Source organism: Patella vulgata, chromosome 8 (genome assembly GCF_932274485.2).
Source record: "Patella vulgata chromosome 8, xgPatVulg1.2, whole genome shotgun sequence".
NCBI classification, from domain to species: Eukaryota; Metazoa; Mollusca; class Gastropoda; family Patellidae; genus Patella; species Patella vulgata.
Genome location: NC_065886.2, coordinates 44,641,336 through 44,663,681, shown reverse-complemented (window position 1 = coordinate 44,663,681; position 22,346 = coordinate 44,641,336). Strand labels below are relative to the sequence as shown.

Sequence of the window (22,346 nt, the reverse complement as noted above, 5' to 3'; positions counted from 1 at the left end):
ACAAAGGAACCACTTTAACTGCATAGAACAATTCGGCAAACCTCGGCAGATTCTATGATGTAGGATACCGGAATCTGCCGAGGTTTGCCGACCGTGCATAGAAGTGACTCTGACACAGTCAGTAGCCATATTACCCCTACCACGTGATCAAAACATCACAAGTCGTGAGGTCAAAGCACTACTTTTTCTACCCAAGACATACTTCGGAATCACATAAACCAAAGTAAAATGGCGTCGACACCCAGAAAATCTGCGTAGTTTCGGTGCTCTCTATGTAATAACACATATTCAACTAATTCAATTCAAAACTTTGAAAAGTTGTCAGCGTCCCGACCAAAACTCATCGTTCATGGGGGCCGCCATCTTAGAAATATTTTGTGATAATTTTAAACGTGGAACCTTGAAGATTTTACTTGAATGCATTTAAAGATAGTTAGGCGAATATTGGAAACATCCAAATTCCTGACCCAAATCATCGTCTGTTGCAAAAGCGTTTAATTTTCGAGCGGTAGTTTTGGGTCCAAAGAAAATGCCATATTGCCGGGCCTAGGGCACATTCAATGCTACAGTATCCACGGTGGCTACGGTCTGTGTTAATTAGGTTTCACAATCAGGCGTCAGGAATTTTAAGCCTGGCGTTCATTTAACAGCAATGGCACGACGAGACTGAAAATTAAAGTGTCTATTCGTTCGGATAGAAGGAGAACCGATTTCAAGAAAACAAATTGGCAATGTACCTACAACAAGGAGTCCGGGCAGAATTGGTGCCTTTTACTCATTTTACGCCTTTATGTACTATTTTATGTGCCCATTTACACTAAATAGGAAATATACATTGCAGAAGAAAAAAAAAGATAATATTGAGCGCTAAGTAACTTGCCCCGATGTCACCTTCTCAGTGATAGTAGCCGCCAAACGAATTATTTACTGCTGATCAGTTTGACTCTATCCCACCAAGAGTGTGCCTAAAAGCCTACCCCACAAACAACACTACGGGCAGCCTTCGGGGGAAAATTTGAGTAAACCTGTGGGACTTACGCGTCTGTTACAGCCTGGCTGTAGAGAGTTTTGATGCTGCATATACAGAATTTTTACCCGATTTCTTGCGGCTGGTCCGCGAGCTACCAAACATATACGGTGGGTTGTGAGCTAGGTTTAAGCCACCATAACATTACCCTTTTTTTATTCTTGACCGAATATTTGCCTATGGGAATGGAAAGTGACCCGGTTTAGGGGTGTTTACAACAACCGAAAGGAACGTAGTTGAGATTATAATAGACCCAACCGCACCTCTACTAACAAAGAATATCACACGCTCGTGTTGACTATAAATTCCACGAATTTATATAACAATCCCGAAAAATATTGACTGCTCAGTCTGTGGTAAACAATTTTATTGAATTGTAAATTGTAAGATTTATAAGCAGTAAATTGATTGTCCATTGACAGAAGTGACACGCTTTATTGTGTAAAATATTTATAAAGTTGTGCGATTTGAGCGATTTTGATCATTGGCACGGGCCACCCGTTCAACAACTACAGGTAAGCAATTCTGTGTAAAATGCGCACTTTTAGATGTTGTTTTGCAATTTTTCTGATTTTTGTAATGCTATTTAATCAAATTATTTAAGAAGATATTTAATGCGAGAATATTTAGTTGTCATTTTGAAATAGCCTTTGCGATGCAATGAATAGGGTTTTAACGCCCTATTTTTTCTGTGCCGACTGGGTTAATGAAATGAACTGGGGTTAAACATTATTTTTCTGTATCGACTGGGCTAATGAAGACGGCATACGCAATACAGTTTGCTATGAGGGAAATTTGTTATTGAACAGCGCAGGGTTTTAAATAAGTCTTTATCCAAAAGAAATAACAAGTAGTTTTTTAACTGGTGTTCCCGACAACTGAACTGAAAATTAATCAAATTGGTGTGTATCTGAAAGTCTGTTTTAATCTCTTAATTTAAAATAAAGAGATTTCTTACAAAGTTCCCGACATTTCAGAATAGATGTAAAAGATAAGAATGGTTTGAAATATTAAAATCATAAAAAAACACCCAAGAAAAGAAAATTTATTTCTTAAGAAATAATTTGATATATTTTAAATTGTTTAAAATTCGATTTGGAAAAGTAAAGATAACGTGCCTTGCTTTAAAAAAGTTTAAAAACGAAATTATTGATACGTGTTTCGGATATTATTCGTAAGCGTATTAAGGATGTATGATATAATTATGCATTTACACTCCTTGCATTAAAACGTCTCGCGAAAAACAGTTTCGAGTTTTATTTGAAAACGCATTACAATGCTTCAAATAAAATTCTTGTGATAAACAGCCCGTAAATCAATAACAGTTTCTGGAGTTTTTTCTTCTTTAATGTTAATATTCAATACCACATGCTCCGTAAATCACGGAAATAAATAACAGTTTCTGGAGTTTTTTCTTCTTTAATGTTAATATTCAATACCACATGCTCCGTAAATCACGGAAATAAAGCCAAGTTATCTCGATTAAGAACCATATTGCGCTTAATGTATTGCATTTTTGTAAATTGAGCTATTTATTCTGGGATTTGATTTATTCAAAAGCACAGCTGTCATAAAAGTTCAAGTACATTTCGGTATACTGGAACGAGTACATTTTGCTGAAATTGTAATGGAAATGATGTCTCTAACAGGCTCACCAATTTATAAAACGAAATGAAATGGGGTTTAACTTCCTATACTCAGGGGCGTAAATGTCGGTCGCAAAATCAGTGCAGTCGGTCGCGAAATAAGAGCAGTCGGTATCAAAATAAGTGCTCACTGCATATGTCACGCTACTCACGCAAAACTTTAGTATAAAATAACCTTGTCAACTTATCATGTTTGAAAAAATGTTGTGTTTCACTCTTATTCTGTTGTGAGTATGTTTGTCTATGAACAAAATTTCCCCCAGGGAGAAAAATAGTCGGTCTCAAAATAAGTGCAGTCACTGCAGTCGGTCTCAAAATTATGCATTAATGAGGTAAACAAACAATGCCAGAATAGATCCCATGTATTTGTGTGAATCCGTGAGCCTAAATTGCATACGTCAAACTATAGTATACTATAGTATAAAATAACCATGTCTGCTTGTCATGTTTGAAAAAATGTTTGTCACTCTTATTCTGTTGTGAGTATGTTGTTCTATGAAATGTTTTTCCCTCATGGCAAAAAAATAGTCGGTCTCAAAAAAAGTACTCACGGCAGTCGGTCTCAGACTAAATGAATTAATGAGACAAACAAACAATTACAAAACAGGCGAAACTGACAGATAGGCCACAGATTCTGTCTAATTTCTTATCCTCTTGTTAGCGAGAATTTGGTTCCATTTTCCATGACAAGGACTAAAATTTTCAGGCCCAGTTCCGAAAAATTAAAAGCTCGGTTACATATCTGAATTTTTTTCGCGCCTGCGGCGCTCGATTCCGTTATAACATTATTCTTCTATTCCTCTTTTTCTTATACTGTCTCATCACTATCATATTCACGATTATAGTGACCTCCCCGTTATACTGGTGTGTGGGTCGTGGGGCGTCAGACTATACAAATATATGTCAACTCTTGTGAAACAGGCGGAATTGACAGGGGCAGATCTCGAGATTCTGTCCCATTGGCTCACATTTTTTGGTCCTCTCGTCCTCAAGACTTTCTCCCAGCAATGACCTCAAATGCTAAGATATTGACTTAATTTTTCAAAATTTTCTCAGGTTGCTCAGTGTTATATCAGGTTGCACAATCATCATATATGACATAAACTTTATGTCAACTTAAATAAAACTGCTTTCCGGCGAGAAAACGATCGGCGAACAACTATATAATTATACAATACTGTCTATGTTCTAATGGGACGCTTAATGTTTTAGCCAGTATTTTGTTGACATTCATTGTTGACATTCATTCCCAGCTTCTAGATCCGCTCTGTACATGGCCCCTAGAAAACTCGCACCTGTCCTTCCCACTGAGCCACCGTGGCTCTCAATTGCTAACACAGCTATAAGACAAAACCTCATGGAAAACAGCTACTGATGTATTTGGGCGAGGTTTCGAAGAGTATTCCCTAAACTTTAAGAAGCTTATACAATTATACAAAATGTACAGGGAAATACAGACGTTCATCGAAGAAACGACGGATTTCGCCCTACCGATGTGTGAATACACAATTTGGGCGAAACCATATATGACAACAAGACCCAAAATACTGTTCATAATGCGGGGTAACTCATTTTGTAGGAATGGCAATTTCTGTATTAAAGGGCATATGACCCTATTTTTTGGAACCTTTAGATATACAACCAGCGGCTGCCAGGCAGGATACGCCCACATTTTCGAGAGATGGATAGAGAACAAGCTAAAAAGAAAGTGATTTTTCGTACAATCAGGGGCCATAATTCAGGAAGTTACTGTCCGATATGCGTGAATATCGAAATGAACCGAGATCTTTGGGTCATAATAGTACATTTCAAGTTTCAACAAAATCGGATACAAATTGTGACCTCTATAGGGTCCTAAACCTTGATATACCATATTTTTTACGCTATTTAAGAACGAAGGCCGGCCATTTTGTCTGTCAGTTTTGGGCCGTTTTTCACGAAATTTGAACTCAGCTGTCCTTAGGGTGTAACGGTGATACACTAATACGTTTTTTTAAATCGGATAAAAATTATGACCTCTATGGGGTCCACAAGCTAAAATCGCAATTTTTCGTACAATCAAGGGCCATAATTCAGGAAGTTACGTTCCGATATGCGCAAATATCGAAAGGAACCAGGATCTTTGGGTTATAAACATACATTTCAAGTTTCAACAAAATTGTGACCTCTATATGGTCCACAACCTTGATATACCATATTTTACGCTATTTGAGAATGAGGGGCGGCCATTTTGTCTGTCAGTTTTGGGCCGATTTTCACGAAATTCGAACTCAGCCGCCCTTAGGGTGTAACGGTGATATAATAATACGTTTTTTTAAATCAGATCAAAATTATGACCTCTATAGGGTCCACAAGCTAAAAACGCAATTTTTCGTACAATCAGGGGCCATAATTCAGGAAGTTACGGTCCGATCTTTGGGTTATAAACTTACATTTCAAGTTTCAACAAAATCGGATAAAAATTGTGACCTCTATAGGGTCCACAACCTTGATATACCATATTTCTACGCTATTTGAGAACGAAGGGCGGCCATTTTGTCTGTCAATTTTGGGCCGATTTTCACGAAATATGAACTCAGCCGTCCATAGGGTGTAACGGGGATAAAATAATACGTTTTTTTAAATCGGATAAAAATTATGACCTCTATAGGGTCCACAAGCTAAAAACGCAATTTTTCGTCCAATCAGGGGCCATAATTCAGGAAGGTACGGTCCGATATGCGCGAATATCGAAAGGAACCGAGATCTTTGGGTTATAAACTTACATTTCAAGTTTCAACAAAATCGGATAAAAATTGTGACCTCTATAGGGTCCACAACCGTGATATACCATATTTTTACGCTATTTGAGAACGAACGGCGGCCATTTTGTCTGTCAATTTTGGGCCGATTTTCACGAAATTCGAACTCAGCCGTCCTAAGGGTTTAACGGTGATATAATAATACGGTTTTTTAAATCGGATAAAAATTATGACCTCTATAGGGTCCACAAGCTAAAAACGCGATTTTTCGTTCAATCAGGGGCCATAATTCAGGAAGTTATGTTCCGATATGCGCGAATATCGAAAGGAACCGAGATCTTTGGGTTATAATCATACATTTTAAGTTTAAACTAAATAGGATAAACATTGTGACCTCTACAATGTTCACAAGCTAAAAACGTGATTTTTCGTACAATCATGGGCCATAATCCATGAAGTTACAGTCCTATACATGCCAGTATCGAAATGAACCGAGATCTTAGGGTGATAAACCTATATTTCAAGTTTCATTGAAATCGGATAAAAATTGTGACCTATAGACTGTTCACAAACAATTGTGGACGGACGGACGGACAGGGGCGACGACAATATACGTCCACGTGAAAATGTGGGCGTATAAAAATGGTTCTAAAAGCGCATATTAATGTAATATGAATGTATGTAATGTGATGTATATTCAATTTTTGAAAAAAATATTGTAATTTCTAATCAATTATGTTCGGTGAAATACGCGAACAGTTCAAATTGAATGGCAGTCGTTTACGCCTGCTTAGTGCACTCTACACGTAATTTAAAATTATTATTTTGTCGTTTGTGAATCAGCCTTTTACTTCCACATTGTGTTGTAGGATATGTTTTTATTTATTCATTACAAAATGGCACCCGAAACCACAGGTTACACGACTCTTGTGCTGATTATAAAATGTTAATATGTCTTAAATATTGGATATTAGGATCCTATAGTTTCACGGCAAGATAACAACATCAATATTGATTGAAATTCATCAATATTTAATTCTTATTCGTGTTTTTAATTTCGAATATTATGGAAAATATTAAGTTGGAGACTTAGCTCCTTTAAAGTATTTGATTTATTTAATCCTATTTGAATCATTGCAACTCGAGTAAATAAACACATGGCACTAAAAAGGTGCAGCTGTTTTTGACATTGATATCAATATCGATAATTGTACATTTGATTTATTACCTATGCTTATTATAATTGTGATATGAATAGTTATTCCCACGTGAAGTTATTAAATACCACCAAATTCTGAGCACCATTCCTGAAGATATTCTATACAATTTTTTAACACGGTGTCTCAGTGAGTAAGACGTTGCCTCGCTAACCTGGGGTTTCCGTGTTCGATGAGAAAGATCATCGTGATTTTCCGGTTTGGTACCCTCTTGTCAGCGGTGCAGGACAGAGGGCCTGGTAAACAGATCCCTTGACAGTTGGAATTCGATATAAGTGTATGCCGTAGCGCAACTGTCCAAGCAAAATTTTGATCATAACACACTTCTATACAATTTCAAGTCAGATATATGTTTACTGCAGTAAAATAACTTACTCTACCGATTTTCTTTTTCATTTTATTATATCTACTCTTGTACATAGCTTTAAAACGTTTCTTAGCGATGACATTTGTGTTCATAAAGACCGCAATAAGGCGGTATCGAATAATAAGTATGTTCGATGATTTTATTTTTCAAATTTCAGAATGGCGAGTAATTGGAAAGTTTTTCTTTCAATCTTAGCCTCTGCGCTAAGCTATTGTCTGTAAGTATATTTGAATGAGTTTTATTTGATAAGCTAACACAGTTAAAACGTTTTAAAACGTTCATATATTCATACTCGTATTATAACGATGTATAACATCTTGGTTTTGTTTTGTTGGTTTTTTTTGGTTTTTTGGGGGTTTTTTTGTGATTGTTATTTCCATTGTGGCAAAAAAAAACCCAAAGATTCTCCGCAATGCTTTGTCAGTACACGTATTGATAAAAAAAAGAGGTAGCAACTTTAAAAATAATAATGAAGAAATTCGGCATAGTGTATTATGAAATGGGAACAGTGAAAGAGCCATTGCCACGAACCTTTTGTACCATGATGTACCGCCAAACTATTTTCATTACTATTTTCTCAGATGTGCAGAACAGGGAACATATATGGTGCTTTTACCTAAAACTATTCGCCCATGTGTTGATTATACCTTCACGGCACAAGTTCTAGGAAGTCAGCATTACAACCTTACAACTACATTAGTGAATAGAGCAGGGACGGTATTCGCAGAGTACGGCCCAACGTTGATACGTAAGTTTTTATTAATATGGATATGACGAAAATAATTTATATAATATGTTTACGCATGTTTCTTGAATGTGTAAATTAAATTCATTCAATCATTTTGTTTTAAAGGTAAACAACAAAAACATTTATTCAAACGTTATTAGCATCTTAATTCATTTCAATTGTTTGCTATAGGTACAACCCGAACGATTAATTTGAAGGTTAGTAGCTATTCTATTTTTAGTGTGTAAAAGGTATGGTGTGCTACAAGGATGTATATTATTAGGACTATGGCTATTCAGTGTATACATTAATGTAATTAATAGAGGGGTCAATTATAATGGGGTGTTCCCACTTAGCCGGCAGGCTTTGATGTCAAATTTTGCCGCTAATCCAGAGTTAATCCTAGAACAATGGTGTTATAAACTATAGTCCATATCTTTTTTACGACTAAAACTATATTGATTTTAACAAATTTAACTTTTATTAAATAACATTAAATAGCTTACACATATAAAAATATATTGATTTTAACAAATTTAATATTTATTAAATAACATTAAATGATTTACACATATAAAAATGCATTACAATTTACACATTTAACTTTTATTAAATAGCATTATATAATTTATAAATAAATGCCTTACAACATAACAATCATTTTACAGATCGACCATCTATTTATATTAATATAGTGAATTGAATTCATGTTTGAAATCATAACGCCGACATGAACTATGTTCAAAATGTCATTAATAAGTTGGTTAATAAATTTTATTAAGAGGGATTAAGAGCTCATTAACGCTGAACACTAGTGAACAGTTCTTGAGTGACTACTTTTAAACAGACTATAGTTTTAAGATCAATCAAAGGATTAACAGTCTGCCGGCTAAGTGGGAACACACCATTATAATATAAAGGAAATTAATAAGTAATCCTATGATAATCGGGAAACTGCATGTAATATTATTTATAGACACCTTTTATATATTATGTACATTACGCAAGATTTCTTGCGTTAATGAATCTGCTAGTGTCCATAAGCAATCTTCTAGCCAGTGCTTGTGACTACTGATATCTTGCTCAAGCACTGACCGATATCATGCTCGAGACAGGGTATGATATTCACTCCTAATCTGATGGGTATACAAAGCCAAAACGTGTTATTGAAATGAAGAGAGCAGATTATAACAAAATAGCGCTGGCATACAGCCATTGCCCCGTGTTCCTCCAATTCAGGATCGAAGCTGTCCAGACAAAGTTTCAATCATAGCAGACTGCGTGGCGTATACGACGTTAAACTCAATTTTATTTCTATTCAGATTCCGTGCGATTTAGTACAATCATTTTACAGCATTAAAGTTGTGGGAACTGGTGGCGTAGAATTTGAAAAGACGAATTATGTTACCTTTAATAGCAATAATTTGGAGATTGTAATACAAACAGATAAAAAGGTTTATAAACCTGGGCAAATAGGTAAATATCATTATCAATTCCCTTCAAAATACATCTTGGCGACGTCACCTCTCACTTTCTCTGCTTTCGTATTTGAAATTTAATGTTTTCTTGAATGAAAATCCTCCAGGGCATTTGGTCATATTCAATGAGCGGACGGTAAGATCTTGTGTTCAGATAAAACACACATTTCTTACATTTGAAACAATGGATCATTATTCGATGCGTTTAGTAATTGGAGTCACTGATTCGCTTTCCGGACCCTTTATTCGTCACGAAAATCAACATTACTTTCTTTTTTTTTTTACTTAAGCCTTAAACAATAATATGTTCATGCTTTATGCAATACAATAGAAAGAAAATACAATATATTATTGCAGTGGTTCCCAACCTGTTGTTGGTTGCAACCCAATTCTAGAAACCAGCATCTGATCGCTACCCCCTCAAAGGACAAATCGAAATATTTAGCGCTAGAATCCCCTAAAATTAGTTTCAGTTTCCAGATCAAAATGAGAGACAGGGATATCAAAACCCTTACTATATGGGGGCCGTTTAACAGAGAAAACAAAAAGACATTTATATTTTTCCCATCCATCTTTAACTTTATCACCGAATATAACTGTTTTATATTTTAAATACAGGCAGAATTGGTTTATTTTTTTCTAAGCCTTTGTTTATATATGTGTAACTTTGCTAATATTAAATGTTACTTGGAAATATTTAAACATTATTGTAATGTCTAAAACATTTTTATTTAAGTGAAATACCGTATTTTTGGTGTAAAGCCCAACCTTACCCCTGAACGGGGCAGTTTTGAAGTAACAGTTACGGTAAGCATTCGCATTTACTTATATATTCATCCTATCCAGTAAGTATTAAAGTCAATGTTAAATTTACAGAATCATTTTTTTTTAAATAATCAAACGAGACATTTATTAAGGCGGTATTACAGTCTTTGTAAAGAAATAATCTCCTGTTTCCTGTGGTTTCTAGCCATACGTCATTATTCTATGGAATACAATACTGCTTATTCCATAGAATTGTGACTTGTATATTCCAGTTCAATCAGTAAATGTCATTGAAATAATTCTGCACAGTAGTTTCTGTTTCTAAAAGCATATCAGACCCTATTCATCTACTAAAACATAGGCAATGACGTATGTCATACCCTAGATTGCATATGCTTACCATTTAGAACAAATTTTTGTGCCACTTTTTTTTAGTAATTCATTTGTCCTATTTGTCCTATTTATCTGATTTTATAGTTGTGATAACTGACACCACTTTGATAGTTTCTCCATTTAGAAAATTCCATATTCCATATCATGGACTCTTTTTATTTGATTAGTCATAAGGATTTCTTAAATGTGTACTTTATTTTTATTACACAGGATCCACGACGAAATAAGATTCAATATTACAACAAAGAAGGGGATGGGTATGGTGTTGTCGAACATTCCCTTCAGCTATCAAGTGAACCCATCTTCGGAACCTGGTCTATAAGCGTAGTTGTCAGTGTAGGTTTCAATTCAGCCTACCAGTGTAGGTTTCAATTCAGTCTACATACAATTTTTTTTCAATCAACCTTTTTGGTTCATTTTGTACATGTTTCTGAAAAAAAGACTTAAAATTGAGGTTTATAATTCTGTACTGTAACTAGGCCTTTGCTTGGATAAGTGAATCTTGGTTTATTCTTGAAATTCTATTCAAAATTGATTACACTGATTTTCTTGGAGAGAACGATAATGTCTCTTTAAGGGAAAAATCCATATTAAAACTCAAATCTGAAACTAGTGAAACACACAGAAGCCATTCCAAACTTTAAATGGCAATAATTTAAATTAGAATTGAATTGAATGATCTGATTGATATTTGGATAAAATATTTTTTTACAAAAAAACTTGTGATTGTTTACTGCCATGGACGGTATATTTAACCTTTGTTCTAGCAGTTGGGGGCGGGGGGGAATGGTTGGATGATAAGGTCTGTCACTGGGTCAAGTGGTGTGATTTCAATTTCTCCTGTACGTGAGAAGGAGTAGAATCGCCTCGTGGGATTAGTACGAAACGATTAGAATAGTACATATTTTGTTTTACTTGTGGGGGTTGGGTGCACGTGAAATCATAAGATCTGTCATTGAGTCAAGTGGCGTGGATTCGATTCCCAGCTTGTACATGACAATGAGAAGGGACGCCTATCCAACCTCCTCCGGTTTCCTCCCACGGCTAAAGACCCTACGCGCAAGAGAATTATTGCTATAAAATTAAACCATAAAATTGACCTAGTTTGTGCCGAGTGGGCACTAAACCCCATTCCTCGATCTCTCTCTTTTAACTATAACATATCAAATTTTAAAATTAATGATTAGAATTCTTTATAGTCTTTAATTATAAAAAATTATTCCTAATGTATAAAAGTTTAGAAATTGAGGATTCCAGTTTCGTTATTGAGACAACGATGTCATTCTCCAATTAAGATACAAAATAATGAACTCTTTTGATTTTCTCAGGGTACCAAACACACAGTAACCTTCACCATTGAAAAATACGGTAAGTATTTCACTTAAAGTCAGGTACACATGTATAACTAGGTTATTTTAAAATCTTAGTTTTGAAGAAGTCGTCCCAGATGTCTTATGCTCGCCCGCCTCGCCGTCGATAAAGTGGGGTTAAGTGTGTGCAAATCAAAAGAGAAAAAAAGAGAAGAAATTGCCCAATTACCTTCTCTGACACTTTCAAATAAAATATCGAGCCGTTCGCATTTAATGATCGCTAGATTCATGTATAGCGTTATGTGACACGTCCGTCCTCTTTAACCTAGTCGGCCCTTAACAGTAGGACGATAATCCCCATTTCATTTCATATTTTGGCGTCATGTGGAACACTTCCGGAATAACTTTTTTGATAATTGCAACGATTGGTAAATATATATAGACACGGTTATCCAGGAATTTGTATAAGGTGGAAATTGGTAATCTCGGTTACCCAGAACCTCCTAGTCTTCAACTTAGAATATTATTTTCTGAATGATAGAGAGTAGGAAATTGGGGACTTCATCGAAAAGGTATTACACAGCTTTTGGCAGTTGCGCAGGACTAGCTAAAATATCTCTTAAGCGTGTTTCGCGTTAAAGGTGAAATCCAAGATATGTTAAAACAATAAAACTTGATTAATTATTAACTTGTATTTATGTTGTTGTTTATTACAAATTTTAACATCCGATATAATACATATAAATACATGATATTATGGACAGTTCGATTTAATTAAGATTATTTAAATATGAAGGAATAATTACAAAAAAAAGTAAAACAAAGTTCTTGTATGGACACAAAAAGGTCACTTTAAAAATACGCTGTTATAGTTCAATGACGTGAGAAGAGAGTGCGAGGCATCTTCTTCCGTCGTCATAATAAGGTTTTACATATTTGCCGAAGTTATAGTATTCGGGGATCGTCGCAATTATCAAGTCATTCATATAATTGAAGAATGGACGATTTACACACAAGCGTAGGTTATATTAATCGTCACATTTTGTCTTATAAGTTATGTCTTTTATTCAGTAAAATATAACTTCATGTAGATATTCAGATATTAATATTTTAGAATTGAGTATTTGAAATTCAGTATTTTTTGCTAATCAGTATTTTTTGCTAATCAGTATTTTTTGCTAATCAGTTATATTATTTGATAATTAAAGGACAATATTGGTGTCAGTCATTATAAAATATGTGATAGAGCTCGTTAAATACATCCCAAATATAATTTTAACACAGAGATCATTGCTAGGGGAGTTGTGTCACACTGATCAGCAGTGAATTTTCGCTAGGCCGATACAATCACTGATAAGGATGACATCGATGCGACTTAATGAGCCAGGAATATTAACTTTTTTGACCACTTTCCGAGTTTTCCCAGTTTTGTGTTTTCGTATAGGCCAAAATACAAAACTCGGAAAACTCGGATATTCGATTATAACTGCCATATTGCATTATTTTGGTTAAAATATAACTGAAAAGTTACAGATTATGTTCAACTTATTAAATAGATGTATAACTACAACTACTTCCGCCAATTTAAAAAAAATAATATTTTTGATAATTTTCCGACTTTTCCCCTCTCCGAGTTTTGTACCTGACCATACTTAAACCCGTCAGTCTTCATCTGAAAATGGAAACTGGTGTCCCAAGCTGTAATATACAGTGTGTCCGGATAGAACCACACTTTTATTTTATAAAAATAACGTGCAGGTGAAATTTACCTTTCGTTATCAAGAACAGCACGTGGGTCATGCATTGTATAAACCTCTAAAGGAACAGCAATAGATTATCATGTCACCCAACGAAAAAATTGACGCGAAATCTTAAAAGGGTTACGTGTCCGGATAAGCGGTTTTGACGTTCACGCCCAAACGACTCAATATTTTGAGCTGAAATTTCGAGACAAGGTAAATACACCATTCCTCTATATTTTGGCTTTAAATTTCATACGTACATGGATTTTTATTTCTGGTCCGTTTAAAGATTTCTATTTTGTTGACAGTTTTACCTAAGGCTGAAGCCAAAGTTTCACTTCCCTCATTTGTTGCTGAAAAAGATGAAGAAGTCATTGTTAAAGTTTCATCAATGTAAGTATGCAATAGACTCACTGTGTATAAAAGAAATTAATTAAAACGTCTTTTGGGTATCTCGTATTTTAGCTTCATGCATTAGATGTAGATAACACGCCGTCTATATAATCTTCATCTGTGTTACCTTAATTTAGCAAACAGATTTCCACTCTTCGAATTCAAACCTCGGTTTTCTTACTATCCATACTACGAGACACGCTTTCCTTGTTAGCTTCGCTGCCGTGAACTTGTTTCCGAGGCAACCAATGCTTGCTACTCCAAGCATAACCCAAATTTTGGCTATGTTTACAGGTACACATTCGGAAAGCCTGTGAGAGGATCTGTAGTATTGCGAGTAACGGTGGACTATTACAATACAAGAAAATATGTACGAAATCCAGAAACAGGAAAATATGAAGTGCAGATCAGCAAACAACCTGAACTTATGTATGATTTGCAGGTAAGTAAATAATAATTAGTTCATTTTGCAACTTAATGCTATTTGTTGGTCCATCGAAAAACAATGATGGTCCATTAAAGGAAGAAAAAAACTTCCAGAAACGAAGGTAGCGATGGCTGCTGGCATAAAGTGGAGATGTCTCCGTGGTTTTAATATATTTTAGGTCGAAGCATACGAAAGTTACGCTGATTGCAATTAGCTCTGCTTGAGATCAGATACGAAATTAGACCAATATTTAAATTTCAACGTCTAGAATTTTAAGACTTATTTATTCTGATTACATTTAATGAAATTGAAAATGTTTATTTAGCCCTTGTGTATAAGAAAAATGTGAAACTGATAGTTCTCTGTGTGGAGAATGCGGTCGAAACTTCAGTAACTGTAATAAAAGGAGCAAGATGGCGATTGAAGTAATAATGAAACATCAATGATGTCGTGGATTGGCGTAAACTTTGGACCCAGACCATTACGTACTGTATTGGTCCAGATAGTAACGTATTCAACCATGGGGCGAAGGGGGATGGGCGCCTCCAGAAGATACTCTACACAATCCATTCAATCAACCGTTTACCGTGAACATTTATTTTCAGGAAATGTGTTATTGGGGTTAGCTGGGTTTCTTTAATAAAGTAAAAGTTCGTCGTGTTAACTTTCAGAACAAAATCGAATCAGGAACATATAAACACATAATGAGGGAGTTGGATGCTGATTGATCTGTTATTGAGTCAACTGGCGTAGTTTCAATTCGGCACTTGCACTTGACAAGGAGTAATGTCTTCTGTCTAACCTCGAAAATTTTCTTTGGGTCCTCCGCCCACCCACCCACCCATCATCTGCTACACACTACTACGTGCAAACGATTTATTGATATGAAATTAGACCTGGTTTCAGGTTTATTCTACAGATTATTATATCGACGTTAATCTCTAATATAAGTCGACCCTTGTCAGGCCCTCCTCGCTGCACCACTGAACTGCCTCGGCCAATACCAGGATCGAACGTGGAACGTCCTGCTTAGCGAGCCAACGTCTTCGTCACTAAGCCAGTGCGGCTCACTGGGGGTATTATTATGCCATATACCACGATTCTGTTAGACCCTCTAAAAACAATATCTTATAAGAAGCCGAAATATTTTAAACAGTATCTTTACATTGCAGCTGAATGATAATGGTGATGCTGATGTTCGAATAACTTTAAAGGAATTGTCGACTATCGCTAGCTACAACAGTATATCCTATAAAACTATTGTAGCTCAAGCCAATGTTACAGATAGTGAAACAGGAATTATGTATGTCTCAAAGCCTTCCAAAACATCCGTGAAGAACACCCGAGAAAAAATTAGCTTTGCTCTGAATCCAACAAACTACAAACCTGGTCTGACAAATCATCTTTTTGTAAGTATGAAACTTTATTATTTTTTATAAAAAAAATATGTCTTCCATTAAAAAAAAAGAAATCTCTTCATTTGATAAAACAAAATGTTTTCCTTTGAAAGAAAATGTGATAAAAAAATTCTTCCTTTGAAAGAAACATCCTTCCTTTGAAGGAAAAATTCTTCCTTTGAAAGAAAAATCCTTCCTTTGAAAGACAAATCCTTCATTTGAAAACATAGGTCACCATTTCAAAAATAAATGTTATAAAATCTGTACAGTTATTTGATTAAACTCGTCCCAAGACCAGTAAAAATGTTCCTTATATAACAAAAATTAGGCATGGAAAATGTTCACACGATTAGATTAACAAGACTAAAAATGTTCTAGCTTAAATGCAGCTTTCAGGTCTATTTAAAATGGTAGAACTGAATTATCCTTTAGGCGTTGACTAATAAAATGACCGCGAGAAATGAAAAGGTAATTTGGACTTAATATATAGCATACTATAGGATTGATCTAATTTGAAATGTTTTGGGTCTAAGAAATGTTTTGTATATATGATCTGAAAGTCTGTATAATAATCTCAGGGATATTGCGGTTTTTAAATAACTTAAAAAAATAATTTTTGCCTATAGACCGGATTAATTGTTCAGTATTACCCCATTCAGATTGCTTTCAGAGTTATTTGGTAATTGATTTTGCTTAATTCTTATTAAATGTTGGGTCTTTTGAAATATGAATCAATATATTGATTTGAAAGTATTATAGTTATTGATATATGGTTATATACAGCTAGTAAATATTTTATGAAAAGGTCGCATATTATATATTCCACTCATTATTTAATGAAAATGTCACATATAAATAGATATATTCCAGTTCTTATTTTATGAAAAGGGCACACATATTATATTTTCCATTTCACATATAAATAAATAAATTTCAGTTGTTATTTTATGAAAATTCGCATATAAATATATTATTTTATGAAAAGGTCACATATAAATAAACATATTCCAGTTTAGACTTAGACAGTCAGAAGTACCTATATTTCATCCAAAAATTATCAAATCGATTAATCATAATTCAGTTACAAGTTTTGTTGGTTACATTATTTCTATTTTTTCTTACATTATGTCTTAAACAAATAATGTAATGATAATTCTTCTATATTTTTGTATAAGTCTGTTTGGTATTCATGGATTTAGTTATTATCAGTCTCAAAGGCCTGCATAGCATGATGTATCGTACGCGATAAATTTAATAATTTCATAAGTTATGGACCTCCCTTGTCGGTGATTAGTAGGAAATCATTAAAATGGTACATTTTTTTTTTACTTTGGGGGGGGGGGGGTCTAGTTGGTTAACGCGTGCGCATGAAATCATAAAGTCTATCATTGAGTCAAGTGGTGTGGTTTCGATTCCCAGTCTGTACATGGAAGTGAAAATGAAATGAAGTGGGGTTTAACGCGTTACAGTTCTGTTCCGACTGGGCTAATCCAGACCGGCATAAAGGAAATTTCTTATTCTTTTATGTGTTTTCGTCCCATCCGAACGACTAGATTCTGTCCTTGTCAAGCCCCCCGTCCTGACCACTGACAGGAGGAAACCATGCCGGAAAATCCAGATGAACTTTCTCGGCCAACACCGTAAGCGAACCCGCGACCTCCAGACTAGCGAGCCAGCGTCGAACTCACATAGCCACCGTGGCTGCCCTACATGACAATGAGAAGGATCGCTCCCTCCTCCGGGTTTCTCCCACTGCTAAAGATTGAAATAAAATTGAACCACATTATGTTAGTGGCGAAATGACCTAGTTTGTGTCGAGTGGAAGTTAAACATCATGTCTTTCTCTTTTTTTTACTTTTAAGATATACGTAAACGACCTGGCTCGGTGAATCTCTCTCGATCATTACGATCATTGAACGCCTTGACAATAGAAACGCCTGCGTTATTTAGGGGCGTTGAATGTCTGGACCAGTTTTTGATTGACAAACATAATATTCTAACTTGAAGAAATCTACATGCTGTGAAAAAAGTGTATCCTACGAAATACTTCACTATTTTCGTCTAATTTGCAATCCACCGTAAGCATCATAAAGATGATGAATAGGTCAAAAGTGGAGTTGGCTGATTATGTAATTTTGGTGTACAGTTATACTAGTCTGGGGGCTCAGTGCGGAGGGGTGTCCAGCAAATGGGCACAAAACCAGACTCAACCTTTCTAGAGTAAAATTTTGCGTAGAATACGATACCGAGTGGTAATCAGTCCGCCGTTGGGTCGTTTTCGAGATATTCGGGGTCAAACGTCAAATGAGGTCATTTGCACTGAAAGTGAATGCGCAGCCATTCTTGTATCACGAAAACATGCTGAAAATGATTGAAAGTAACCAGCCTTTCAATAAAAATGTTAACTTGCTAAATTCACCTTCGTTCTTTGTGACCTCGGAGACCAAAAAGGTCAAATTGTCAGTTTTTGCACTAGGAAGATTTTAAGCAATAAAATATCAGCGTAAAATATAAAAACTAAAGCGAAACCTGTTCTAATTAATAAAAGGGACATTTAAAACTTATCTTTAGGTGGTCTTAGCACCGTACATTTACTTTAGAACGTCGAAATAGATCTTGCATAACCAAACCAAAACACTTCGAAACTTGTTTCAAAAGTACGTAAAAACTGTCAAATCAAAATCTCTCTGATTTAGTTTCACAACGATTGCTATACATATACATAGACATTGCTATACGCACTGAGCCTCCGGTCGATTTTGTGGGCCGATTTAATGACTTAACTGTGTTCGAATGAACCCATCTTTAAGTATGTCCAAACATATTTAATAACATTTATTTTTGTTGCTGTATTTATGAAATAGATCGACTTGAAACAACAAGATGATCGACCAGTCCTCAACCCTAAAACTATTAAGGTTACTGGAACAGTCCAATTTGAAGTCCCTAAAACCACGACTACAACTACCACTACCACTACGACAACTACTACTCCGAGCCCAAACGGAGCATTAGTCGAAGAGCCTATGCTAGTGAAAGAAGTTATTGCTCGTCCATACTATCCTATTTGCGGAGGTCCAAGTTATGAATATCGCAATCTTGAAGAACAGATACTGGAAGTGCCAAGTAATGGATTGGTTCCGTATGATCTGCTGGTTACTGATTTAAATGCTTTGACCGTCTCATTAACGGTAAGTACACATTGAGGGTACTTTGATTTGGACGTTAATTCCTTCATCAATTTAATTCCAACTGTTAAGGGATTTTTTTACGTGCACGCCAAGTTGCACACAGAACCTCTTTTGTTTTATTTTTTGCCCCATGGGGACGACTAACTCATGTTCCATGCCAGACTATTCATATGGGGAAACCACGCTGGAGAATCCAGGGGAACTGTTTTAGCCAACACTTGGATTGAACCCCGGACTCCCTGGCTAGTGAACCATCTCCTTACTCACTAAGGATCAGAACACGACAGTTTAGTCATCGATTTGATATTAATGGATCAATCAGCCAATTACATTTTATCAATTTAGCCAGTGACATATAGCCAATTAGCCAATTCTGTCGAAGTTATAAACATAAAGAGATGACTTGTGAATAAATTGCAATGTTTAAATGTTTAAACTTTTATTACTGTGTACTGTGTACTTTTAGGCGACATATACCGGTGATACCCAAGTTACCAGAACCCAAAGTTTATCTGTAACAAGATCACCCAGCAAAACCTTTATATCAGTGACGCTGAGAACTTCTAAACCAAAAACTAATTCCAACATATTTTTTGATATAAAATCCACTGCTTCGTTTAAAAAGGTTTACTATACGGTGAGTAAAGCTATCCGTGGGATATTAAAATATCTTAACAGGGGTGTCTTCTCAGAAATCATGCCAATCACTTTCTTCTTTGTGGTCATATTGCAACAAAAAGAAATGCTAGAAAGTGCAATGTTTCTAAATATATCATTAATTGCGCCAACTATCAGGAAATATATATATGTTACCAATTTGCAAATTTTAACGGAACTCTCATGTTACCACAAAATTCACGATAACGCGCTGAAAAAAAACTGAAATCGTTAAATTTGAATTTTACTGCTCACGCTTTCAGATAAAAACATGTCTAGATAGTCAAAACAGTTGAACAAATTTTACCTGAGAAAGTCCTATACAGAAACAAATAAAAATTATAAATCTTTTATTCGTTCATTCAAGATCCTATCGAGGGGTGTGGTGGTATTTAATAGGTACCGGTCCTACAGATCAGCCAGTAAAGAACAAGAATTAAGAGTTGCTGTACGATACAATATGGCACCCAAATTAAGAATAATTGTCTTCATTCGAGGTGAAAATGATGAAATCGTCGCTGATGCTATATCATTTAACGTGGATGGACTCTTCAGAAATAAGGTAGGTTCTAGGTATTTTATAAAATAATAGAAGACATTTGATGACTATAATGTATAGTTGAAAATCCAAGATAAACAGAATTTAAAATTCAAGGCGGATGTTAAGATTAATTTTATCTAAATAATGTCGGAGATGCTCATACCGGACTTGACACTCAGCATGGAACACCAATCCAGAATGTTTGTGCACAGAAGAAATTTGAGTGTAAAATAATTTACTTGTTTATATTTTATGTGCATATTGCCGGTAACATATTTTAAGACCTTTAAATCGCAAGCTGTGCAAATCATGGGACACCCTTGTCTATATACTTGTCGAAGTTTAACTGACCATCACGATTATCAAGTCACTCATAAAGCTGAACAAGTTACGTGAAACCTTGAGGAAATTACGCCATGATTTTCAAACTGTTCAATATTTTGATGTGAAACATTGGGATACGGTAACTTGGGTATCGCTTCTCAACACATCGATATTAAGGTATACCTCCTTTACAAAATATCAATAGCTTAAAGTACAAATTATTCAATATAGATAAAAAAAAAATCAAGATTTGGATATACTGTTCGATCAAAAGAATTATATTTTTATTGGATTAAAATAAAGATGCATTATATAAGAGCGAAATCTGCCTTCTTCAGCTTTTATTATGGCTTTGGATGATATATAAACTATTATTGAGACATTTATTAACATGACAAGCCCATAATCAACTCCCCGGACCACCGGATGACAGGTATTTAAATGGATTAGAACTCCCTGTAACAGTGCTACTATAATAAACAATCTAGGTAGATCTCCCAACACTCATAACTTCGCTCAGAATGAAGTAATTTGAAGGATATTTTCAACATATTCATTTTTCATTATCTATTTTTGAACTAGTATAGCAAGAACGGTCAGTTCTTTATCTAAATCTCAATGACGTGTATTTGTTATAACCATTTGCAGGTTTCCTTGAGTTTCAATAAAGACAAAGTAGAGACCGGTGAAGAGGTAACCCTTGGAGTCAATGCTTATAGATATTCACAAGTATATGCTCTGGCTGTTGATAAAAGTACAACTCTGCTGGGAGCGCCTGCTGAAGATCATATTTCCAATGTAAGTAATATTCTAAATATTTTTTTTATTTTGCGACAACAAGTGTTAAACATAAATCTTGCTTTATAATTGATTAGTACTAAAGTAAAGTAAAAAAAAATGTTGTGTGTGGACCGACTTCCGCTAATGTCAACAATGGTTTCGAAAACGTAGCATGGTTCCCAAGCACAACCGTAGCCACCCGAAAAAAAAGTATCCGACCATATTTCTAAAATACCTACTGTTTCTACTGTCGTGTGGGCCCCTGTCTTCTATGTTCATTGTTCAGAGTTAGCTAGAGAATGATTTTCTGGGCTGGAAAACGTGTTGGCTGTCGTCCAATTTTCAAAATTTTCCGGGGGGAAAAAACTGGTACCCCACCCCTCCCATGCTTATGACTGAAATAAATTGCATGACCATGAACTATAAAACGATAAGGACTGGGCATTTATTAAATTATAAGTCAACTTTCTTTTCACAAGGTTCAAGATTTCCTGAATCAACTGGATACAGGATATACACCATATTATTACGGTGGTGGTGGAGGTGGTTTTGAAAGACCCATGATAGCGTTCAGAAAGAAACGAGCAGCTGAACTTAGGAAGAAGAGGCAAGCCGAACTATTGAGTCGTCATCGCCGACTATCAATATACTGGCCATATCCTTACTTTACATCTGGTGTTGATGCCGAGGATATGTTTAGGGTAAGTGTAACAATTAACCAAGTTTGCAAAACAGAGGCGGGTCCTTGAATAACAGTATAATCAACTTATTACTTACATTTGAAATTTTTGTCGGTTGGCATGATGTAGCTGTTGAAATTTAATTTTATATTCGAGTCAGGATACGCGGCACCAATAACCATTGACACCCCGATTTTTCATACTTTTCATGGAGGTGCCCCCCCCCCCCAATCCCTACCTACACACACCCAACATCCCGCGTCCGCTAATGCAAATACTATTTCGGGTGAACGTTCCCTCCACTCAAATATCAGATATCCTTCGCTGTCCAATGTTCCCAAGATGTACATTTTGCTGCAAATCAGGCGCCACGATGTAAAGAAAAATGAAAAGGCATGTGTATTATCAGAATAAACATTAAATCATCTATATCCCAGTCATGGATTGTCAGATTTCTTCTCAAATTTTTCAATAATCTTATTTGTACAAAAAGAATATCATTGACTGGTGAAGATCACCAAAGCACTCAATACGACCTCCTTC

General features: G+C 35.3%; 1 protein-coding gene across 1 annotated transcript in view; it reads left to right on the top strand.

The window, feature by feature from the left end:
* The first annotated feature begins 1,248 nt into the window (after positions 1–1,248).
* LOC126829527 (alpha-1-macroglobulin) overlaps positions 1,249–22,346 on the top strand; it is a 40,242-nt gene continuing 19,144 nt past the window's right edge. Inside the window, exons 1-16 of the mRNA XM_050559454.1 lie at positions 1,249–1,542; positions 7,156–7,215; positions 7,580–7,746; positions 7,918–7,943; positions 9,048–9,201; positions 9,940–10,010; positions 10,572–10,697; positions 11,690–11,729; positions 13,722–13,806; positions 14,101–14,248; positions 15,406–15,642; positions 18,495–18,821; positions 19,288–19,458; positions 19,846–20,040; positions 20,992–21,141; positions 21,603–21,824. Coding sequence (XP_050415411.1) covers positions 7,157–7,215; positions 7,580–7,746; positions 7,918–7,943; positions 9,048–9,201; positions 9,940–10,010; positions 10,572–10,697; positions 11,690–11,729; positions 13,722–13,806; positions 14,101–14,248; positions 15,406–15,642; positions 18,495–18,821; positions 19,288–19,458; positions 19,846–20,040; positions 20,992–21,141; positions 21,603–21,824 — 2,178 coding nt within the window. The 5' untranslated portion in view covers positions 1,249–1,542; position 7,156. The remainder of the gene's footprint in view (positions 1,543–7,155; positions 7,216–7,579; positions 7,747–7,917; positions 7,944–9,047; positions 9,202–9,939; positions 10,011–10,571; positions 10,698–11,689; positions 11,730–13,721; positions 13,807–14,100; positions 14,249–15,405; positions 15,643–18,494; positions 18,822–19,287; positions 19,459–19,845; positions 20,041–20,991; positions 21,142–21,602; positions 21,825–22,346) is intronic.